The 18,194-nt window shown below is 34.2% G+C and overlaps 1 protein-coding gene across 4 annotated transcripts in view; it reads right to left on the bottom strand.

Annotated features, from left to right (window-relative positions):
* Positions 1-18,194, bottom strand: part of MXI1 (MAX interactor 1, dimerization protein) — an 83,883-nt gene that overhangs the window by 35,477 nt on the left and 30,212 nt on the right. For 2 of the 4 annotated variants that reach the window (XM_057737289.1, XM_057737291.1), the window contains exon 3: positions 6,375-6,404. The exons of the other annotated variants lie outside the window; for them this stretch is intronic. In XM_057737289.1, coding sequence (XP_057593272.1) covers positions 6,375-6,404 — 30 coding nt within the window. The remainder of the gene's footprint in view (positions 1-6,374; positions 6,405-18,194) is intronic. 4 annotated transcript variants of the gene reach the window in all.

The raw sequence follows: 18,194 nt of genomic DNA on the forward strand, positions 1-18,194 counted from the left end.
TTGAGAAAAAGAAAGAAAACAGTGTCAGCTGAACCATAGGAGATGAAGGATAGCATGTAGGATTTTGTCAGCCATAGATTTTATCTAGTTGCAACAGGAAGCCAGTGGAGGACTGTAAACAGAAAAGGCATGACCTGATATATCCTTTAAGAAGATCACTCTTGCTGCTGTGTAAAGAATGAAATGTTAGGAGGAATGAATAGTAGCAGTTAACAGAAAATAATATACTTTCCTTACACTGTTTCTTAGTCTTCTCTCTCCCTTTGTATCCCCAATTCCATCAACTGAATGCTGGTTCTTATAACCTTCTCCTACCTGGGCTACTTTGAAAATATCCAAACTAGTCTCCCTGGTTCCACAGCTAGAGTATGTGTGTGTATGTGAATGTATGTATGTATGTATGTATGTATGTATGTATGTATGTATGTGTGTGTGTGTGTGTGTGTGTGTGTGTGTGTGTGTGTGTGTGTGTATGCTTTGGTCAAAAGTCTCAAAAACTCACTACTACCAACAAAATAAAATCCAAATTCCTTGACATTCAATAACATTGCAGTCTAATATCAAACCACCTTTTTGGCCTCATTTCCCACTACTAATTTGATAGACTCTACTCTTCCACTCTATATGGTCTACTCACTCTTTTCTGGACAGAGCTTAAGATGCCACCTTCCTGCTCCACGGCTCTGACCCCTTTCCTTATTCTTTCCTTATATTCAAAGTCTCTCTCTTCTTCGTGGCTCAGGATACATTCTCCTTGACTATCCAGGCAGTAGCTGTTTGACTATGAACATAGCATTTGATATCATGACCCAGTATACACAAGTTTCACAATTCCACATTTAACTTTACTTCAAGCAATGAACTTTGGTATCTTCTATTCTATTCTATTCCTTTTTCAAATGATTCACTAAAATGACTGCATAGACTACTTTATGGGTTTCAACCTTCAGTTTGAAAAACACTTTTAATACTCTTTCTAGACATTCATTGTTAACTTAACTAGATCCTGGTATTGAAAGGGGAGACTTATAAATACCAAACTACAATGGCCTTAACCTTATGGATAGGACAGGGTATCTCATACTTCATTTTATCTACCACGATGCCAAACACAATATTTATTAATCCTTACTGAAGAAAAAAATATTACACTATTACACTGATATTACACATAGCTATCATATTTACAATCAGATAGGATCATGATTAGGACCGTTTTGTGTACCCATCATCTTGTTTCAAACTGTAGTTATGATAGTCAAAATGGCTAGTCTTTAACAGCACTTTATATTTTCTGCCTTCCTACCTTATGCGATTAAATAATGGCTTTGCATAGTGGGAGAACACAATAAGTACTCAACTAATGCTCATTTCACCTTTCCTTCAGAGGTATGAGAAAATCTCTATATGGAGGACACCTATTACCATTCATTGGGCATGCTTCTCTTTTATCACAAATACTCAGGTACATCTGCTCTATTTAAGAAGGCATTATAAGTCCTGCGTCCTCATGTGGTCCTTTTAGCTTTGCCAAAGTTGGGATAAGAGTAAGCCTTTTGTTTCAACAGAATGACAGCTATTAAGGTTGAATGGCCTCTCCTGCTGTCAGCACTAAAATTCTTGACCATTAAAGTCCTATTAAAGTTGTTGACTCTTTAAAAACATCTTCAGTAATCTGAATTAAGAAAATGAAAACGCAATGAAGTGATCTAAAATCTGTACTGAATGGCTTCTTCTCTGGCAAGGGACCCTACTTATAAAATAAGCCAATGGGGCAACGTAAATTCTTAATTTTTAAATCTCAAAGACTCAAAGGTAAAATTAATTTTACCATGAGATGATTCACATGGGCTCCTGAGGAATGCAGAACATCTAAAGGTATTCTATTTCCCTTTACTTCTACCTCCCGAGCCTCTTACAGGTTATGATCTCTTGTAGGTCTAGAGGGACAGGGTGAATACACAAGTAACAAATGTTCTGTACCACCTAGACCAGGCTCAGTGTAACCATTGGGTTTTAGGCAGAAATAAATCCCCAGGACCTATCCAAGAAAGAATGTGAATTTCTTGATCAGGTCTGAAACTACCTAAAGCTCCTTAATGGGCTGTAGGCATCCTGGGGTAATTGTGGGCCAGAGCAAACTACTCTGTGCTCACCAGACCCTCTGAAATCTGGGAGTATGAACCTCAACATTTGTTGGCTGTTGTCTCCTCAAGGCCAGACCTAGGGTTTCAACAATCTTAGAGCTTTGTTTAAGATAGCCATCTGGAATTACTCTGTCATCCACTAACAATTTAAAATCATCTACTCTAATTCTCACTGCATTGCCCCAGTAAAAAAATCACTAACTCAGAGTAGCTTTACATGCAAGATTTTAGAACTAAGCTAAAAAAACAATTTTTGACATGAACATATTATATGTAGAGTGGCAAAATTTTAAAAATATGACTTGCTTCAGGAATACCTTTTCAGAATGAAAACAAAATCAAATCACTCTTCTGACAGTGAATTATTTTCCTCATATAAGCTCACACTCAAAAGCAAATGAAAGGTAAAGCCAAAATTCTACTTATTTTAAAGAATGCCAAATCTAGGTTAACTTTTTTTTTTTAATATGTCAAATAAAAATCATGTCTTGGGAAAAAAGGACCGTTAAACAGAACTGCGTAGGCGCCTAAAAAGTGTAACAGGCTTAAATATTATAAATACTTTTGTGCTGCTTTCCTGATATTTGGCCAAAACATCCCCTCCTCCCCTTAAATCATCCTGTGTCTACCAATATTTTTTTGTTTGTTTTTTGTTAGGTCCACTTTTCAGAAGTGGAGTACAGGTTATTAAACTGGATTCTTCCTTTAGTACTCATCCTCTGACACATTCCACTAAATTAAAGATTTATTTATATTGGTAAATATCCCTTTTAAAAACAAATATATGTTGAAAAGGTGAATTTATATTACCTTTCAATTCTATATTACCTTTCAACCTCAAGGAAGAGAGGGAGGGAGGGAGAAGAAACAGGAGGGAAGATGGAGACAGAAGACATAATTTGAGAAATAAAAATATCTAGGACTATCAGAAGAGGACAGGAAAGGTGAGTGAACCATGCCTTAAGAGAGGTAGGGCAAGAAACCAGCCAGAAAGTCTTACACCTAAGTAAATAAAATGGGAACAAAAAGCCTTCACTGGAGACAGTAGAGATCATGTACAGTCCAGGAGATAAAAGCCACGCATATTACACCAGTGCTATAGACAAATACTAGATTAAAAAAATTTACAGGGCATATCAAAGTAATACTATGGGTGATAAGGTTATCAATAAGTCAGAATTGATATAAAGAATGCATTAACAAGGTTTACTCAAAGATTTTAAAAGCTCAATTCCAAATAGTTTAATAAAGAGTCTCTTTAGTGTTAAACAAAGGTTTTTGATAGATTTCCAATGAGGGTCTCCCAAGGACAACATTCAAGTGGGTGAAATAACTATAAGAGCCACATATTTATCAGTATTTAAAACATATGGCCCAAAATACACTCTGTGCTCTAAAGGTCAATATAAGGTTTTATTTTTAGAATCTTCAAAGTTGTCACTTCTTAGTCTTTTTGCCATGTTTAAACTAGCCAGATACTTCTTTTAATATACTAGAAATATAAAGCAGAAAAGAAATTCTTTAAAATAAAACATTTCCTGCCAAACTGCTTTGCCTAAAACCAGCAAAACATCTTTGACTAGACCAAAACATCTTTGACTACACTTTGACTAGACTAAACTTTGCTCCAGTTTTATCCTTCACTCAATATTAAAGCTATCATCTATTATACATGAATCAAATCCCAGACACCAAGGATGCAAAACTGAACAAAACAGAATCCCTACCTTTGAAGTAGTCACAGTTATTTGGCAGAAAAAGACATTATATATAAACAGATAAGACTACCTGATGAAGTTTTATAATAGGCAATATGAACAGAGCATTGTGCAAATAAAGTAGTAAAAGCCACTAAGTCAGCCTGGAGGACTATGCTAAGCCTCTTCAAGAGAAGCTGACATTTAAATTCATCTGCAATGAGGCAGTTGGGTTAGTCAATCTGTAAAGGCCCTTCTATTTTAAAAAGGGCAGGACAAAAAGTTGAAGGTCATAGATCCTGTTTGTCAGAAATGGCTGGTGCACCCAGCTATTCTACTTCTGGGTATTTCTCCAAAGAACAGGAGAACACTAATTTGAAAACATATATGCACCCCTATGTTCACTGCAGTATTATCTACAATAGCAAAGATATGGAAATAACCTAAGTGTCCATCAGTGGATGAATGGATGATGTGGTGTGTACACACACACATATACACACATGATGGAATACTACTCAGCCATAAAAAAGAATGAAATTCTGCTGTTTCTGACAACATGAATGGACCTTGAAGGCATTATGCTAAGTGAAATAAGCCAGACAGAGGAAGACAAATAACTATGATTTCACTTACATGTGGAATCTAAAAAGCAAAACAAACAAAATAAAACAAAAACTAAACTTATAGATACAGAGAACAAATTAGTTGTTACCAGAGGGGAAAGAGGTTGTGGAGAAGGGTGAAATGGATGAAGGGGGTCAACTGTATGGTGATCACTTTTTAGTGCATAGAGATGTCAAATTACAGTGCTGTACACCTGAAACTTATATAATTTAAAAAATGGCTAATGTAAACAATTCCAGATTGTTGCTTATTAATTTAACCTCTGTATCAAAAAGAGAATATTTTACTCATACAATCCTTATCTTCTCTTCCAAACTTGTCCTCTTCCTATATTCCTTTTCTTAGTAAATGGTAATATCATTTAAAACTCAACCTTCCGTAACCAACTAATCACCAATTTCTGTTGATTATATTCCATACTATTTCTTTATTCTGTCTACTTCTATTTCCAATAGCTACCACATCTCTTACTTTGTAGGCTTCCAATGGCTTCCAAAAGAGTTTTCTTGTCTCTGAGATCCCTTCCAACTGATTCTTCACACTGTAACCAAAGCGATCTTTCTAAAACACAAATCTGATCATACAACAACCCACCTTAAAATCATTCAACTGCTCCTTACTGCTCTCAGAAAAAGTCCAAACTCTTCAGCATAATTGTCAACATCTGGCCTGGCTTGCCTCAGGCTACAATCTTTTATACTCATATTGAACATCTTACAGTTTCCTCAATAAAAAGTGCTCACTATCCTCTGGAAAGCCTTCCAAGACTCCCTCAAGAGAGAATTATGTGGCCTTCAAAAATGATCTTTCAGGGACCTCCCTGGCAGTCCAGTAGTTAAGACTTTGCCTTCCAATGCAGGGAGTGCAGCTCCCTGGTGGGGGAGCTAAGATCCCACATGCCTTGCAGCCAAAACACCAAATCATAAAACAGAAGCAATACTGTAACAAATTCAATAAAGACTTTAAAAATGGTCCACATCAAAAAATCTTTAAAAAAGATGATCTTTCAGCATCCTCTGCTTCTCCATCACCATACTTACCACACTATACAGTATTGTAATTACTTATCTGTCTCCCCCAGAAAGCTATAAATTCCTTAAGGTCAGAAACTGCCTTACATTGTGACAACCTAGAGGGGTGGGATAGGGCTGATGGGAGGGAGGCTCAGGAGGGAGGGGATATGGGGATATATGCATACATAGGCTGATTCACTTTGTTGAACAGCAGAAACTAACAAAACATTGTAAAACAATTACACTCCAATAAAGATAAAAAACACTAAAAAAAATAAGCACTGAAGTAAATATGACAAAATGTTAACTTTAGGCGGATTTAGGAAATGGATATGTGGATTTGTTTTATTTTTCTCTGTACTTTCCTACATTTATGAAATAATTCCTGATTAAAATTCTTATGAAAATGAAGAAAAAGTAAACTGCCTTACACATTCTTGTATTTCCTATGTAAAGCATTACACCTGCCTGGCACTGACATATAGATGGTGCTAGATAAAGATTTGTTGAATGCATGAATGAATGAATGAACTGCAAAGAAAGAGAAATTTCACATCCTACAATTTGCCATAATAGTTGTTAGTTATGTTACATAAATCTAATCCTTTAGCAAGACCATATTTAAGCCATAAGCTTAATTAACCTGTTTTCAGAGACAGAAATAAAGAAGGCTCAACATAAACTCAAAATTCAAATAAACTTAAGGTGTATTTATGTCTTCCAGTTTAGACAGCATAAGCTTACTACTTTTTGGAGAGAATACACATATATCGGAATCATATTACACATGTAAAAAAGTTATAACTACATATCAATATTATATTTTCACAGGTCAAATGTTGAGTTTGCTTTTTAACATATATGAAAGCTGCACCTCATCACCAACTCACCGATTCTTTTCCAGCTCATTGTGTGTAGACCTAAAAGTGGGGGGAAAAGGGGAAAAAAGAGCATTAGCCATGTTTTGTTGCTAAGGCTATAGAAAGGGGGTTAATTTAGGTACCGTTAAATAAATTCACCCAGTGAATTTATTTAACAATGCAATACATGGTCAGACTTCTATCTATCTCACTCATCCACTCATCAAGAAGGAATACTCTACATTCATTAAGACTGTTCATTCAGATATAGTGTTTTCAGTTAATTCTAAATATTCTAAAATTAGGATCTCATTGTTATTTTTAATGAACTTAATACTAGCACATGTTCTCTTGCCTACTTTTAGGGTCCTATGTTTTACTGATTTGTAAACATTATGTTAGAAATTTTAATTCAATTTTTGGTTTGTTTTTTTTTAAAAAAAGGTATATGTACTTGTGGGTCCTCTTCTGTCTTCACTTACTCACTCCTAAACATAGGGAGAGAAAAAGTTTTGGCCACAACAGAAGCTGAAACAGGCTTGCCTTATTGCTAAGTGATACAGACAAATTCAACCCTTCTTTCCCTGAATGTGAAACATAAACCAAAAAAAGTTATAAAAGGAAAAAAAAATAACATGAAGAGAAGAAGATATATTAATAAGATAAAAAACACATTTTTAAAAGACTGGGAGGATACAATTCAAAATGCTAACAATGGTTGTCTTCTTTTTGTGACTTTTTTTCATTTTACTTATCAGTATTTGTTATAATAATACTTACCATCTATTGAACAAGCCGAGTGTCTGCCAACAGGTAACATACATTATCTCATTTTATCCTCCAAACAACCCTTGTTTTATAAACAAGAATTCTGAGGCTCAGAGAGGTAAAGAGACATGCTCTTGTAGACCAAGAGTATAAGTTGCAGCCATGATTTAAGCCCACGTCTTTCTTACTCAAACACCAAGTTCATTTGGTGACAAGCAATACTGAAGAGAGGTTAAGGGCACAGACTCTAAGGCCAGACTGCCTGGGTTCAAATATTGTGTGGCCTTTTAAAAGTCCCATCATTTCTCTGCGCTCAGTTTTCTCATCTACGAAATAGGAAAAGTAACAGTACTTGCCTCATATGATTGTTATGAGGAATAAACACGTTTATGTTGAACAGCAAAATATAACAAACTCCATCTAAAGTTAGCTACTATGAGAATTATGTTATACTAAGTTCTCCTGAATAAACGTATTATTTTTACAATAATTTAGCATTAACATTAATGGAATTTTGTAAAGGAAAATTTAGGTTCCTGTCATCAGAACTAAAACTTTAATCATTTAGTATATTCTGGTTAATGTCAAAAGCCTTCAGAATATCATATTACTGATTACTTTAATCTGATTTATTATTCTAATGGATACTTAATAATCAAATTTCTAAACTTTAACAATAAGAATATTTTTGTCAATCTCATAATTTGTGGAAATTTTATCCACTGTCTTAAGTTCAAGAACCAAAAGCCTTCTTTGAGTTACTATCTACTGTCCCCTTTTTGCTTTCTTAGCAGCTTCATAAAGTCCAAGTGAGACAGGATGAAAAAGACTGATGTTCATTTTCAAGAGATTATCTTAAGAAAACATCTCTCTCAAAAGAGAGAGAGATGTAAAAAAAAATCTCAGGATGCTTTAAGAGTTCAGCCAAATTAATGGCAAGGATATGTATGACTCAGACAGGAGAAACAATAAAAACACAGAACTTTTGGTATAAAACAGACTCAGACTTCAAAACTCAATAAATAAATTACAACCAACTCTACCACATATAAGTGTTTATAAAAAGGTTTAAGTTCTTTTTTGTTTGAATGAAATGTCAAAGTAAATAAATAAGTTAGAAGAGGGAAAGGGTATATTTTAAAGAGATTTAAAGCAAAAAAGTGTTCAAAATTTGAATGGGTAATCAATAATAAAATTTCCCACCCCCTCCTAGTGAGTAAGTTTTGGTTTAATTGCCTTTATCTGAGAAGAAAATTCAGAACAAGTAAGACAACAGCAATGAAATACTACAGTAAGTAATAAATGGAAATAATTTATTTAGTGAGAAGAAGACTATGTAACATATACTTATTCCAAACAGTCTGGTAGCCCACATATGGCACTAAATGCAAAAGATATATACACAAAGATAACCAATTGCTGAATTCCAGTATTATACTGAGCCTGTTATCAAAGCTAGCACCAAAAGAACATAATCTGAACCACTGCTGTGAACAAAATTAAAACAGCAGGTTATTCCCACCCCTCTCAGATTTTTCTTTATTATTTATCTTCTTCCTAAAAAAATATAAAATAATAGCTAAGAATATAAACTTTTTCACCAAACCAGAAAAGGCATGCCATATCTAGTTATACCACTAGTAAAATTTAACAAGATTTCCAAATACCAAGAAGCAAAAATGATCATATATGCACTACTCTTTATCATATTGCCAAGTTCGTCCAATTTTTTAAAAAATGCATCAGTAGTGTTCATTCCTATTTTGATGACTTTTTTGCCTCTAATATCAAGTCAACAAACAGTGTATCTTCAATGTTCAAAACTGTCTTAGACTACAAGGAATCAAAGATTCCTAGCTGGTAGATTAAGACATACATAGAAATAATTATAACTCAAGGCAAAATAAATATATGAAGAAAGGTACAAAGTGTTGTGGGAGTTTAAAGGAGGCAGAGTGTATTTACAAACGGGGCTATCATTAAATGGGGCTTTAGAAAAGGGAGCATTTGGTCTGGGGTTTACATGATGAATACATTTGCTACTACTAGAAACTAGACCTGGTAGGGAGAAGACATTCCAAGTGGAAAGGATATATAGCATAAGCAAACAAGCAGAGTTGTGAAGTCCAAAGCAAACGAGAGATCAAAAATGGAAAAAAAGCCCTGAGTTTAAATATTATCCCTATCATCACTCACATTAGCTGTGGAACTATGAACAAATTATTTAACCTTTCTAATTAACAGTTTTCTCATTTGTAAAATTGGAATAATACCACATGCCTTGGCTAAGTTACTGTGAGAATCAGAGAATAATGTAAAAGCATCAGCACATAGTAAGTATTCAGTAAATGTTAGCCACTGCAAATATTCTTATTATTTTTAACAAGTATGAAAATATACTACCTGAAACAATGTTAAACATATTACATTGGGAAACAAATTGAGAGGTTCTCAGTAACACTTGGAATTAGCCTGGAAACAAACAAACAACCATAATGATTAAAAAAGAAACTGAAGGAAAAGATAGGCATTTTGATCATTTAGTCAGTGGTGAGGACAGTATAAGATTTAAGGTACGACACCTAATTATACGTACACAGAGAAAATAATGACCCAAATAGTGCCGACAAACAGAGTACTGAGCGCACCACATCCCAGCACACTCAGAAACAACCTCTTTGTTTCCCTGAGCCTATGTGTCCAACCAAGCCCTTCCAACAATATGCCATTCAAATAATCCAATATGAGAAATTCCCTACAAGGCTGAGATGTTCTAAATAATCCATCTGGTTAGCACACTTTTCTCCTCCAAACAAAAATGCACCTCTGAGAGCAAACACTATGAACTGTCTTCCTTTCAGACACCCTTACTCTGAATGCTTAACAACTTGCAAGGGCAGGGACAAAGAGATTTCTATCATTTTGTCATCAAATCATAGGTAATCTTTTTCACAAATAACATCCCTTTAAGAGACATGCTAACGCATTCTCTATTTAAATGGGAGTCATTATCTTAACCAGATCTGTGATTTTTCATTGACTACAACACTGCTCTAATACATAAACTTTTAATTCTTTAGAGTGCAGCTTGGTGGCAGTCAATGAAATGAAGCATAGAATTGAAACTGCACAAAATGGTACCGTTTGGCTCAAGAGTAGTACTATCATGGAAGGAAAATAAAAGCCTTCATTTCCAGAATTAATATTCTCTTGCAACAAAAGACCTCTGTATTTGTTGGGTTAATGAGCCAACCCCTAATTTGTTAACATTTTCATTTCACTTAGTTTCTAATCCTAAAGTGCCTAATGGATGTTGTCCTCCACAATGAAAAGAACACATTCTATGACACTAAATGAAAATTTTCTAACTGTATCCTAAAGTTTATATTTCAGCTATATTAGAGCAGGGGTCTCTGAAGTATATACCTACAGGGGGTTGAAAAAGAATTAGCTGAAGAGTAAAATTTCTATTTATGTTTATTATTCTTCTTAAATTTTATTCTGTATTAATAAAATATTAGTAAAGTAATACATGTATACAGTTATAAACACATACAAATATATTAGGTATGTATATATTTTTTGCTGCTAGTAGTATATAATGAAGTGGTCAATAAAGTTTGAAGAACACTTTAATAGAAGAAAATCCTGCTTATTGCCAATACAGTAATTCTTTCAAAGAAGTAGTTTTGTGCATTTGTTTCTATCAAAAGTACGTATTTTTTAAAAACCATTAAACACAGTAAAACTTGAATACTGTACACTTTTAGGAAAAATGCCTTACAAGAAATGTACTACTTCTTCCATAATGATAACAAAAACAACCACCACAATAACTAAGACCACAAAAAAGCATGCATAAAAACAATGCATAACAATAACTACAATTAATAAGTTTTTCTTAAAACTTACATGTCAAAGCTGAGTATATGCATACCTTATGACTCAGCATTTCCCCTCACAGGCAGACACCAAACTAATATATATGTTCACCAAAGGACATACAAGAGAATACTCATTTTTTTCATACTGGCCAAAAACTGGAAACTCAAATGTCCGTCAATAGTAGAATGGATGTATAAACTGTGGAACATTCATATTGATATAATGTAATACTACAGAGCACTGACAATGTAAAACTACTATGCAATAACAGGGATGAATTTTCATAATTTCAACACAGTGTTGAATGAAAAAAGGCAGACACAAAAGTACATACATACTGCATAACTCCATTCATATAAAGTTAAAAACTGGCAAAACTAATGGTATCAAAAGAAGACTGGTGGTTACCTCAGGTAAGGTTGACAGTAAGTCTATAATATTTTATTTCTTCACCTTTGTGAAAATTCATCAAGCTATACACTTAGGACTTATATACTTTCCTGAATATACATTTTCAATAAATAAGAAAAAAAAAGAAAAAAATTGCACATGAATTGAATTCAGTAAAAATTCTTATTTCAAATACAGCAAACACTAATTTGTCTCTGGTAAATCTTTTAAAATACTACATAAACATCCCTAAGTTATGCACATTGTAAAGCAAAATTTTCAATAAATTTAAGTATTAAAATCATACAGTGTAAGTTCTCTAAGCACAATGGAATTAAATTAGAAATCAATAACTAAGATAACTAGGAAAATAGCAATATTTGGAAAATAAGCGATAAATCAAAGAACAAATGACAGAGAAATTAGAAAATATTCTGAACTGAATGATAATGAAAACATAACATGTCATTATTTGCTGGATGTATCTAAAGCAGTACTTAGAAACGTTTAGCTTTAAATTCTTTTATTAGGTTAAAAAAAAAAAAGTTAAAAATCAATGGTCTAACTTTCATCTTAAGAAACTACATAAAGAAGAGCAAATTAGGCCCAAGGAAATATAGGAAGGAAATAAGAAGTCACGGGTTAAAGAACAAATCACAAAGAAAATAGTATCTTCAGCTGGATGATAAAGAAATACAGCATTTCAAAATTTGTGGCATACAGCTAAAGCAGTGTTTAGAGAAAAATGTTTCTAGCTTTAAATCCTTATGCTGGGGTTGGGGGCAGGGGTGGAGTCCAAATCAATGCCTTCCACCTTTAGAAGGTAGAAAAAGATGCAAACTAAACCTAAAGAAGGTGAGCAATGGATCTCCAACTGTGGGCTATTTTTCCCACCAGAAGATATCTGGCCATGTCTGGAGACATTTTTGGTTATCAAACGAGGGAGATACTACTGGCATTTTGTAAGGAGAGGCCAGGGATGCTGCTAAACCATCCAGTGATGCTCAAAACAGAATTATGTGGCCCAAAATGTCAACAGTCCTGGGGCTGAGAAACTCTGAAGTAGAGGAAGAAATAATAAAGCTAAGAACAGGAATAAACAAAATAGAAGACAGGAAACAACAGAGAGTATCAATAAAACCAAAAATTGACTTAAAGAAAAAAGACAGGACTTCCCTGGTGGCGCAGTGGTTAAGAATCTGCCTGCCAATGTAGGGGAGATGGGTTAGAGCCCTGGTCAGGAAGATCCCACATGCCGCGGAGCAACTAAGCCTGTGAGCCACAACTATTGAGCCTGTGCTTTAGAGCCCGCAAGCCACAACCACTGAGCCCATGTGCTTCAGTAGTGAAGCAAGTGCTTTGGTAGTGAAGCCCACGCGTCTAGGGCCCATGCTCCAAGACAAGAGAAGCCACTGAAATGAGAAGCCCAAGCACTGCAACGAAGAGTAGCCCCCACTCTCCACAACTAGAGAAAGCCCCCGCGTAGCAATGAAGACCCAACTCAGCCAATAAATTAATTAATAAAAAAAGACAGTAAAACTGATAAATATCTTCTAAGACTGATGAAGAAAAAAGGCAAAAATTACCAATAAAAAAAAAATAACCAATATCAGGGATGAAAAAGAGCACATCACTACAGATCCTACACACATTAAAGGGATGATATAAGAGAATATTATGAACAGCTTTATGCCAATAAATTCAACATTTAGATGAAATGGACAAATTTCTTGAAAGATACAAATTATCAAAACTGACTCAAGAAAAAACAGAGATGGTTAGAGTCAGCCTTGCATCTATCACAAAAATTGAATTCATAATCAAAAATCTGCCCACCAAAAAAACCTGCAGACCCAGAAGTATTCATTGGCAAAAATTACCAAGCATTTAGGAAATAAATAATACTAATTCTACAGAAAACATTTCAAAAGATAAAGGAAATGGGAACATTACCCAATTCATTTTAAGGCCAGTATTACCCTGATACCAAAACCTGGCAAAGAAATTACATTGAAAAACAAAACAAAACCACAGACTACCATTTCCTCAAGAACATATACACAAAAAATTCTTAACAATATTAGCAAATTTATAGAAACTACCAGTTTTACTATAGAAAACTTGTCTGGTCTTTGTCCAAATTTCCTGGGATAGAGCTTCTGAAACTGGAATTTCCTCAGTTATAGGAGTGTCTCTGTTATTCATGGTGGGCCCTTGGACCACGCTTGAGTTTATGCTAAGGAGATGACTTAAACTGGGGGCTGGTCATGCCAGAAAGACCAACCATGTAATTAGAGGATCCGGGCTTTAAGTAACTTATATCAGCCAATCTCTGGGGAGAGGAGGGTCACGAGAGATTGAGTTCAAGCACATGGTCAATGATTCAATCAACTGTGACTACATAATGGTATGGAAATAAAAACTCTAGAATCCAAGGTTCAGGTGAGCTTCCTGGTTGGTGAATATATCCATCTGCCAGGAGGGTAATGCATCCTGATTCTACAGGGAGAGGACACAGAAGCTCCATGCCCAGGATTCGCCCAGACCTCACCCTATGTATCTCTTCATTTGACTGGTTCTGATTTGTATTATTTATAATAAAACTTGTAATCATAAGTATAGCACTTTCCTGAGATCCATGAGTAGTTCTAATAAACTACTGAACCTGAGGGAATTATGGGAACCTCTAAATTCATACCCAGTTGGTCAGAAGTGTGGGTGGCTTGGGGACTCTTGAACTTGTGTCTGATGTGTAGTGAGGTCAGTCATGTTGGGGACTGCACCCTTAAACTTGTACGGTCTGTGCTAACTAGAGATGATTAGCGTCAGTATTGCAAAATACAACATGACCAAGTAGGGTGTATCCCAAGAATGCACGACTGGTTTAAGGTTCAAAAAAAATCAATCAATGCAATTAACCATATTAACAGAATAAAAAAGAAAAACCACAGTATAATCTCAATAGATATGGAAAACCCATTTGACAAAATTCATGTATCCATTCATGATAAAAACATTCAGCAAACTGGGAAAGAAAGGAATTTCCTCAACTTGTTAAAAGGCATCTACAAAAAAATCTAGAGTTATCATACTCAATGTTGAAAGAATACATGTTTTCCCAGTATCAGAAGCAAGGCAAGAATGTTCACTCTCATCAGCTTCTACTCAGCACAGTACTAGAGGTCCTAGCCAATGAAATAAGGCAAGAAAGATAAATATCATACAGAATGGCAAGGAAGAAGTAAAAATATCTTTATTGTAAACAACATTATTTAGTGTCTATTTAGAAAATCCTAAGGCATATACAAATTACTAGGACTAATAAGTGAGCTTAGCAAAATCAGTTTACAAGATCAATATACCAAATTCAACTGCCATTTACAATAGCATCAAAGAATATTAACTACTTTAACAAACATTAACTAATTTAACAAAGTATGTGCATTACCCACACTCTGAAAAACTACAGATACTGCTAAACATTACAAACATCTAAATAACTGAATAAATGGGGAGACATACCATGTTCATGCATCAAAAGACTCAATGTTGTTCAGATGTGTCACATCTCCCCCAAATTAATCTATAGATTCAATACAATCCCAATCAAAACTCTAGTAGGCTTTGTTGTAGAAATTGACAAGCAGCTTCAATAATATATGTGAAAATGCAGAAGACCTAGAATAGTCAAAGGAACTTCTGAAACATAAGAACCAATCTGGAAGACTTACACTACCTTATTTCATGACTTATTGGAAAAACTACAGTAATTAAGACAATGTGGTATTGTAGTAAAGATAAATATTTTGATCAATGGGACAGAACAGAGAGTCCACAAACAGATTCACACACACGTGGTCGATTCATTTTTACAAAGATGCCAAGGCAATTCAATGTAGAAATGTCTTTTCAGTAAATGATACTGAAACAATTGGATGTCCATTCACCAAAAAATGAACTTCAACCCTTATCTCACACCTCCTACAAAAATTCATTCTAAATGAATCTTTGATCTAAATGGAATACCTAATACTATAAAATTGCTAGAAGAAAACTTAAGAGAAAGTTTTTGTGATCTTGGATTATGCAAGGTTTCTTAGGACACAAGAAGCATGAACCATAAAAAATAAACATGTAAACTGGACTTCATCAAAATATACAACTTTTGTTTTTCAAAACACACTGTTAAGAAAATGACAAAGGCAAACCACTGAGGAGAAAACATTTGCAAACCTTATATATATATAATAAAGAACATGTATCCAGAATTTACAAAAAAACTCTTACAACTCAGTAAGAAAACAAACAACTCAATAAAATAAAAAGCAAAAGATACAAACATACACTTCACCAAAGAAGATATATCAATGGCAAACACACACAATAAGATGTTCAAAATCACTACAAAAAAGCAAACTAAAACACAGTAAGATACTATGACACACCCACTAGAATGGCTAGCCTTTAATTAAAAGACTGACAATACCAAGTACTATCCAGGATTTGGAGCTACTGGAAGTACCCTACACTATTAGTCAGGATGTAAAATGGTACAGCCACTTTGGAAAATGGTTTGGTAGTTTCTTTATAACGTTAAAGACACACTTACTATGTGACCCAGAATTCTATTCCTGGGTAACTAAAAATGAAAACATATGTCCACAGAAAGACCTGTTCATAAAAGTATGTAGCATCTTTACTTATAATAGCTAAAAACTATACACAACCTAATGTCTATCAACTGGTAAATGAATGAACAAACTGTGGTAGATTCATACAGTGGATTCTGCAATATAAAGGACTTTCCTGATTCATAGCACAACATGAATGAATTTCAAACAACAATATGCTAAGTGAAAGAACTCAGACACAAAATAGTATATATATGATTTCATTTATATGAAATTCTAGAAATGGCAAAAATGTAGTGACAGAAAACAGATCAGAAGGTGGTGACAGGAAAGTGACTATAGAGGCATGAGGTAATAATGTTTTGAGGTGATAAAAAAAAGTTCTGTTTCATAATTGTGTTGGGGGTTGCATGACTGTATACATGTCTAGTCACTGAATAATACACTAAAAATTGAAGAATTTTATTGTATAGAAATTACACTGCATCAAAACTTTTTTTTAAAGTTATAAACCTCATCCTGCAATTGAGGCAATACTCTAATCTACCACAAAGTACTCAGGAATGAGACTAAAACATCAATTCCTTATTCTAGAAGACTAATAATAGAAATTACTAGAAAGTGCATAATTTTAAAACATAAATGCTTTGGGGAATATCTGTACTTTCATCTACTTAAGTTTTTTTTCCCCATTTCTGGCATATGATTAATCTGCTGTCAGTCAAGAGTATAGACAGTCAAATCTTCATCTTCAAAACAGGAAATCAACAGATAACAAGCCAGATAAGTTTCTAATCTAGAAATATGAAAGCAAACAGCAGAAGAAACTGTTAAATTACATTACTGGAAGTGGTAGCCTCTAGGAAGCAGAAATTGCATGGGGAGAGATGAGGCAGAAGAATGTTATTTTTCTTTACAAGCCATTTAGTATTAACTATATACATATATTACTTTTTTATTAAAAAAATGTAAACTAAAATAGCTCACTCTCTATTCTTAGTGCCAGAAATTAAGACGCATCTAATACTAAAATTATCAATATTTGTGAAATAATCACTTCTTAGGTAAAAGAGCAATATTGGGAACTAACAGAGAATTTTGAAGATTAAAATTATTGCTCTTAAGCAAATCTTCAAAAGTTAAAACAAGACATTTAAAAAGACAAACCAGTGATACCTAGACTGTTTCATTATTTGATCCTATTACAGAGCAACATCCTAAAAATCTTCAAAAATGGAAAAAATATCAGTGATTTCCTAAATCACCTGACTTCCAAATTGTAATTCGGTATTTTAGGAAGGAGTCAGGCATGAAATAAACATTCAGTAGATACTTGTTGAAGGGAAAAAAACCCCAAGTGGTACCATAATAGCACTACTTATAATATTGGGTTGGCCAAAAAGTGCCTTTGGTTTTTAAGTAAAATTGAAAGATACATTTTTCATTTTCACTAAGAACTTTATCAAACAATGTATTCACTGTTTTGTTCCACTACCTTTTGCCATTTTCCAGGCAACTTCATAATTCCATCTTCCCAAAACTTATTATCTTTTTAAGCAGAGAACCGTTTTAGGTACCTTTTACAGTCTTCCAGGTAATTGAAATTTCTTCCATTAAGAGAATTTTGTAAAAACTGAAACAATGGAAATCCGAAGGTGCAATGTCTGGTGAATACAGCACATGAATCAGAACTTCCCAGCCAAGCTATAACAGTCTTTGCCTGGTCATCAAAGAAACATTCAATCTTGCATTATCCTGATGGAAGATTACAGAATTCCGGATGCTTTTCGTCCACTGCTGCTTTCAGTTGGTCTAACTGAGAGCAGTACTTGTTGGAATTAATTGTTTGGTTTTCCGGAAGAAGCTCATAATAGAAGACTCCCTTCCAATCCTACCATATATACAACATCACCTTCTTTGGATGAAGACCGGCCTTTGGTGTGGTTGGTGGTGGTTCATTTCACTTGCCCCAGGATCTCTTCTGTTCTACATTATAGTACAGTATTCATTTTTCATCCTGTCACAGTTTGTTTTAAAAACAGAATGTTTTCTACTTATGTTTAAGTAGAGAATTGCATGCAGAAATACAGTCAAGGTTTTCTTTCGCTTATCTTAACGTGGAACCCAAATATCAAAGTGAGCTGGTGCAAATGATTTTCAATGCTTGATTTGGGTA

The sequence above is a fragment of the Hippopotamus amphibius genome, chromosome 5 (assembly GCF_030028045.1).
Source record: "Hippopotamus amphibius kiboko isolate mHipAmp2 chromosome 5, mHipAmp2.hap2, whole genome shotgun sequence".
In the NCBI taxonomy this organism is placed as follows: domain Eukaryota; kingdom Metazoa; phylum Chordata; class Mammalia; order Artiodactyla; family Hippopotamidae; genus Hippopotamus; species Hippopotamus amphibius.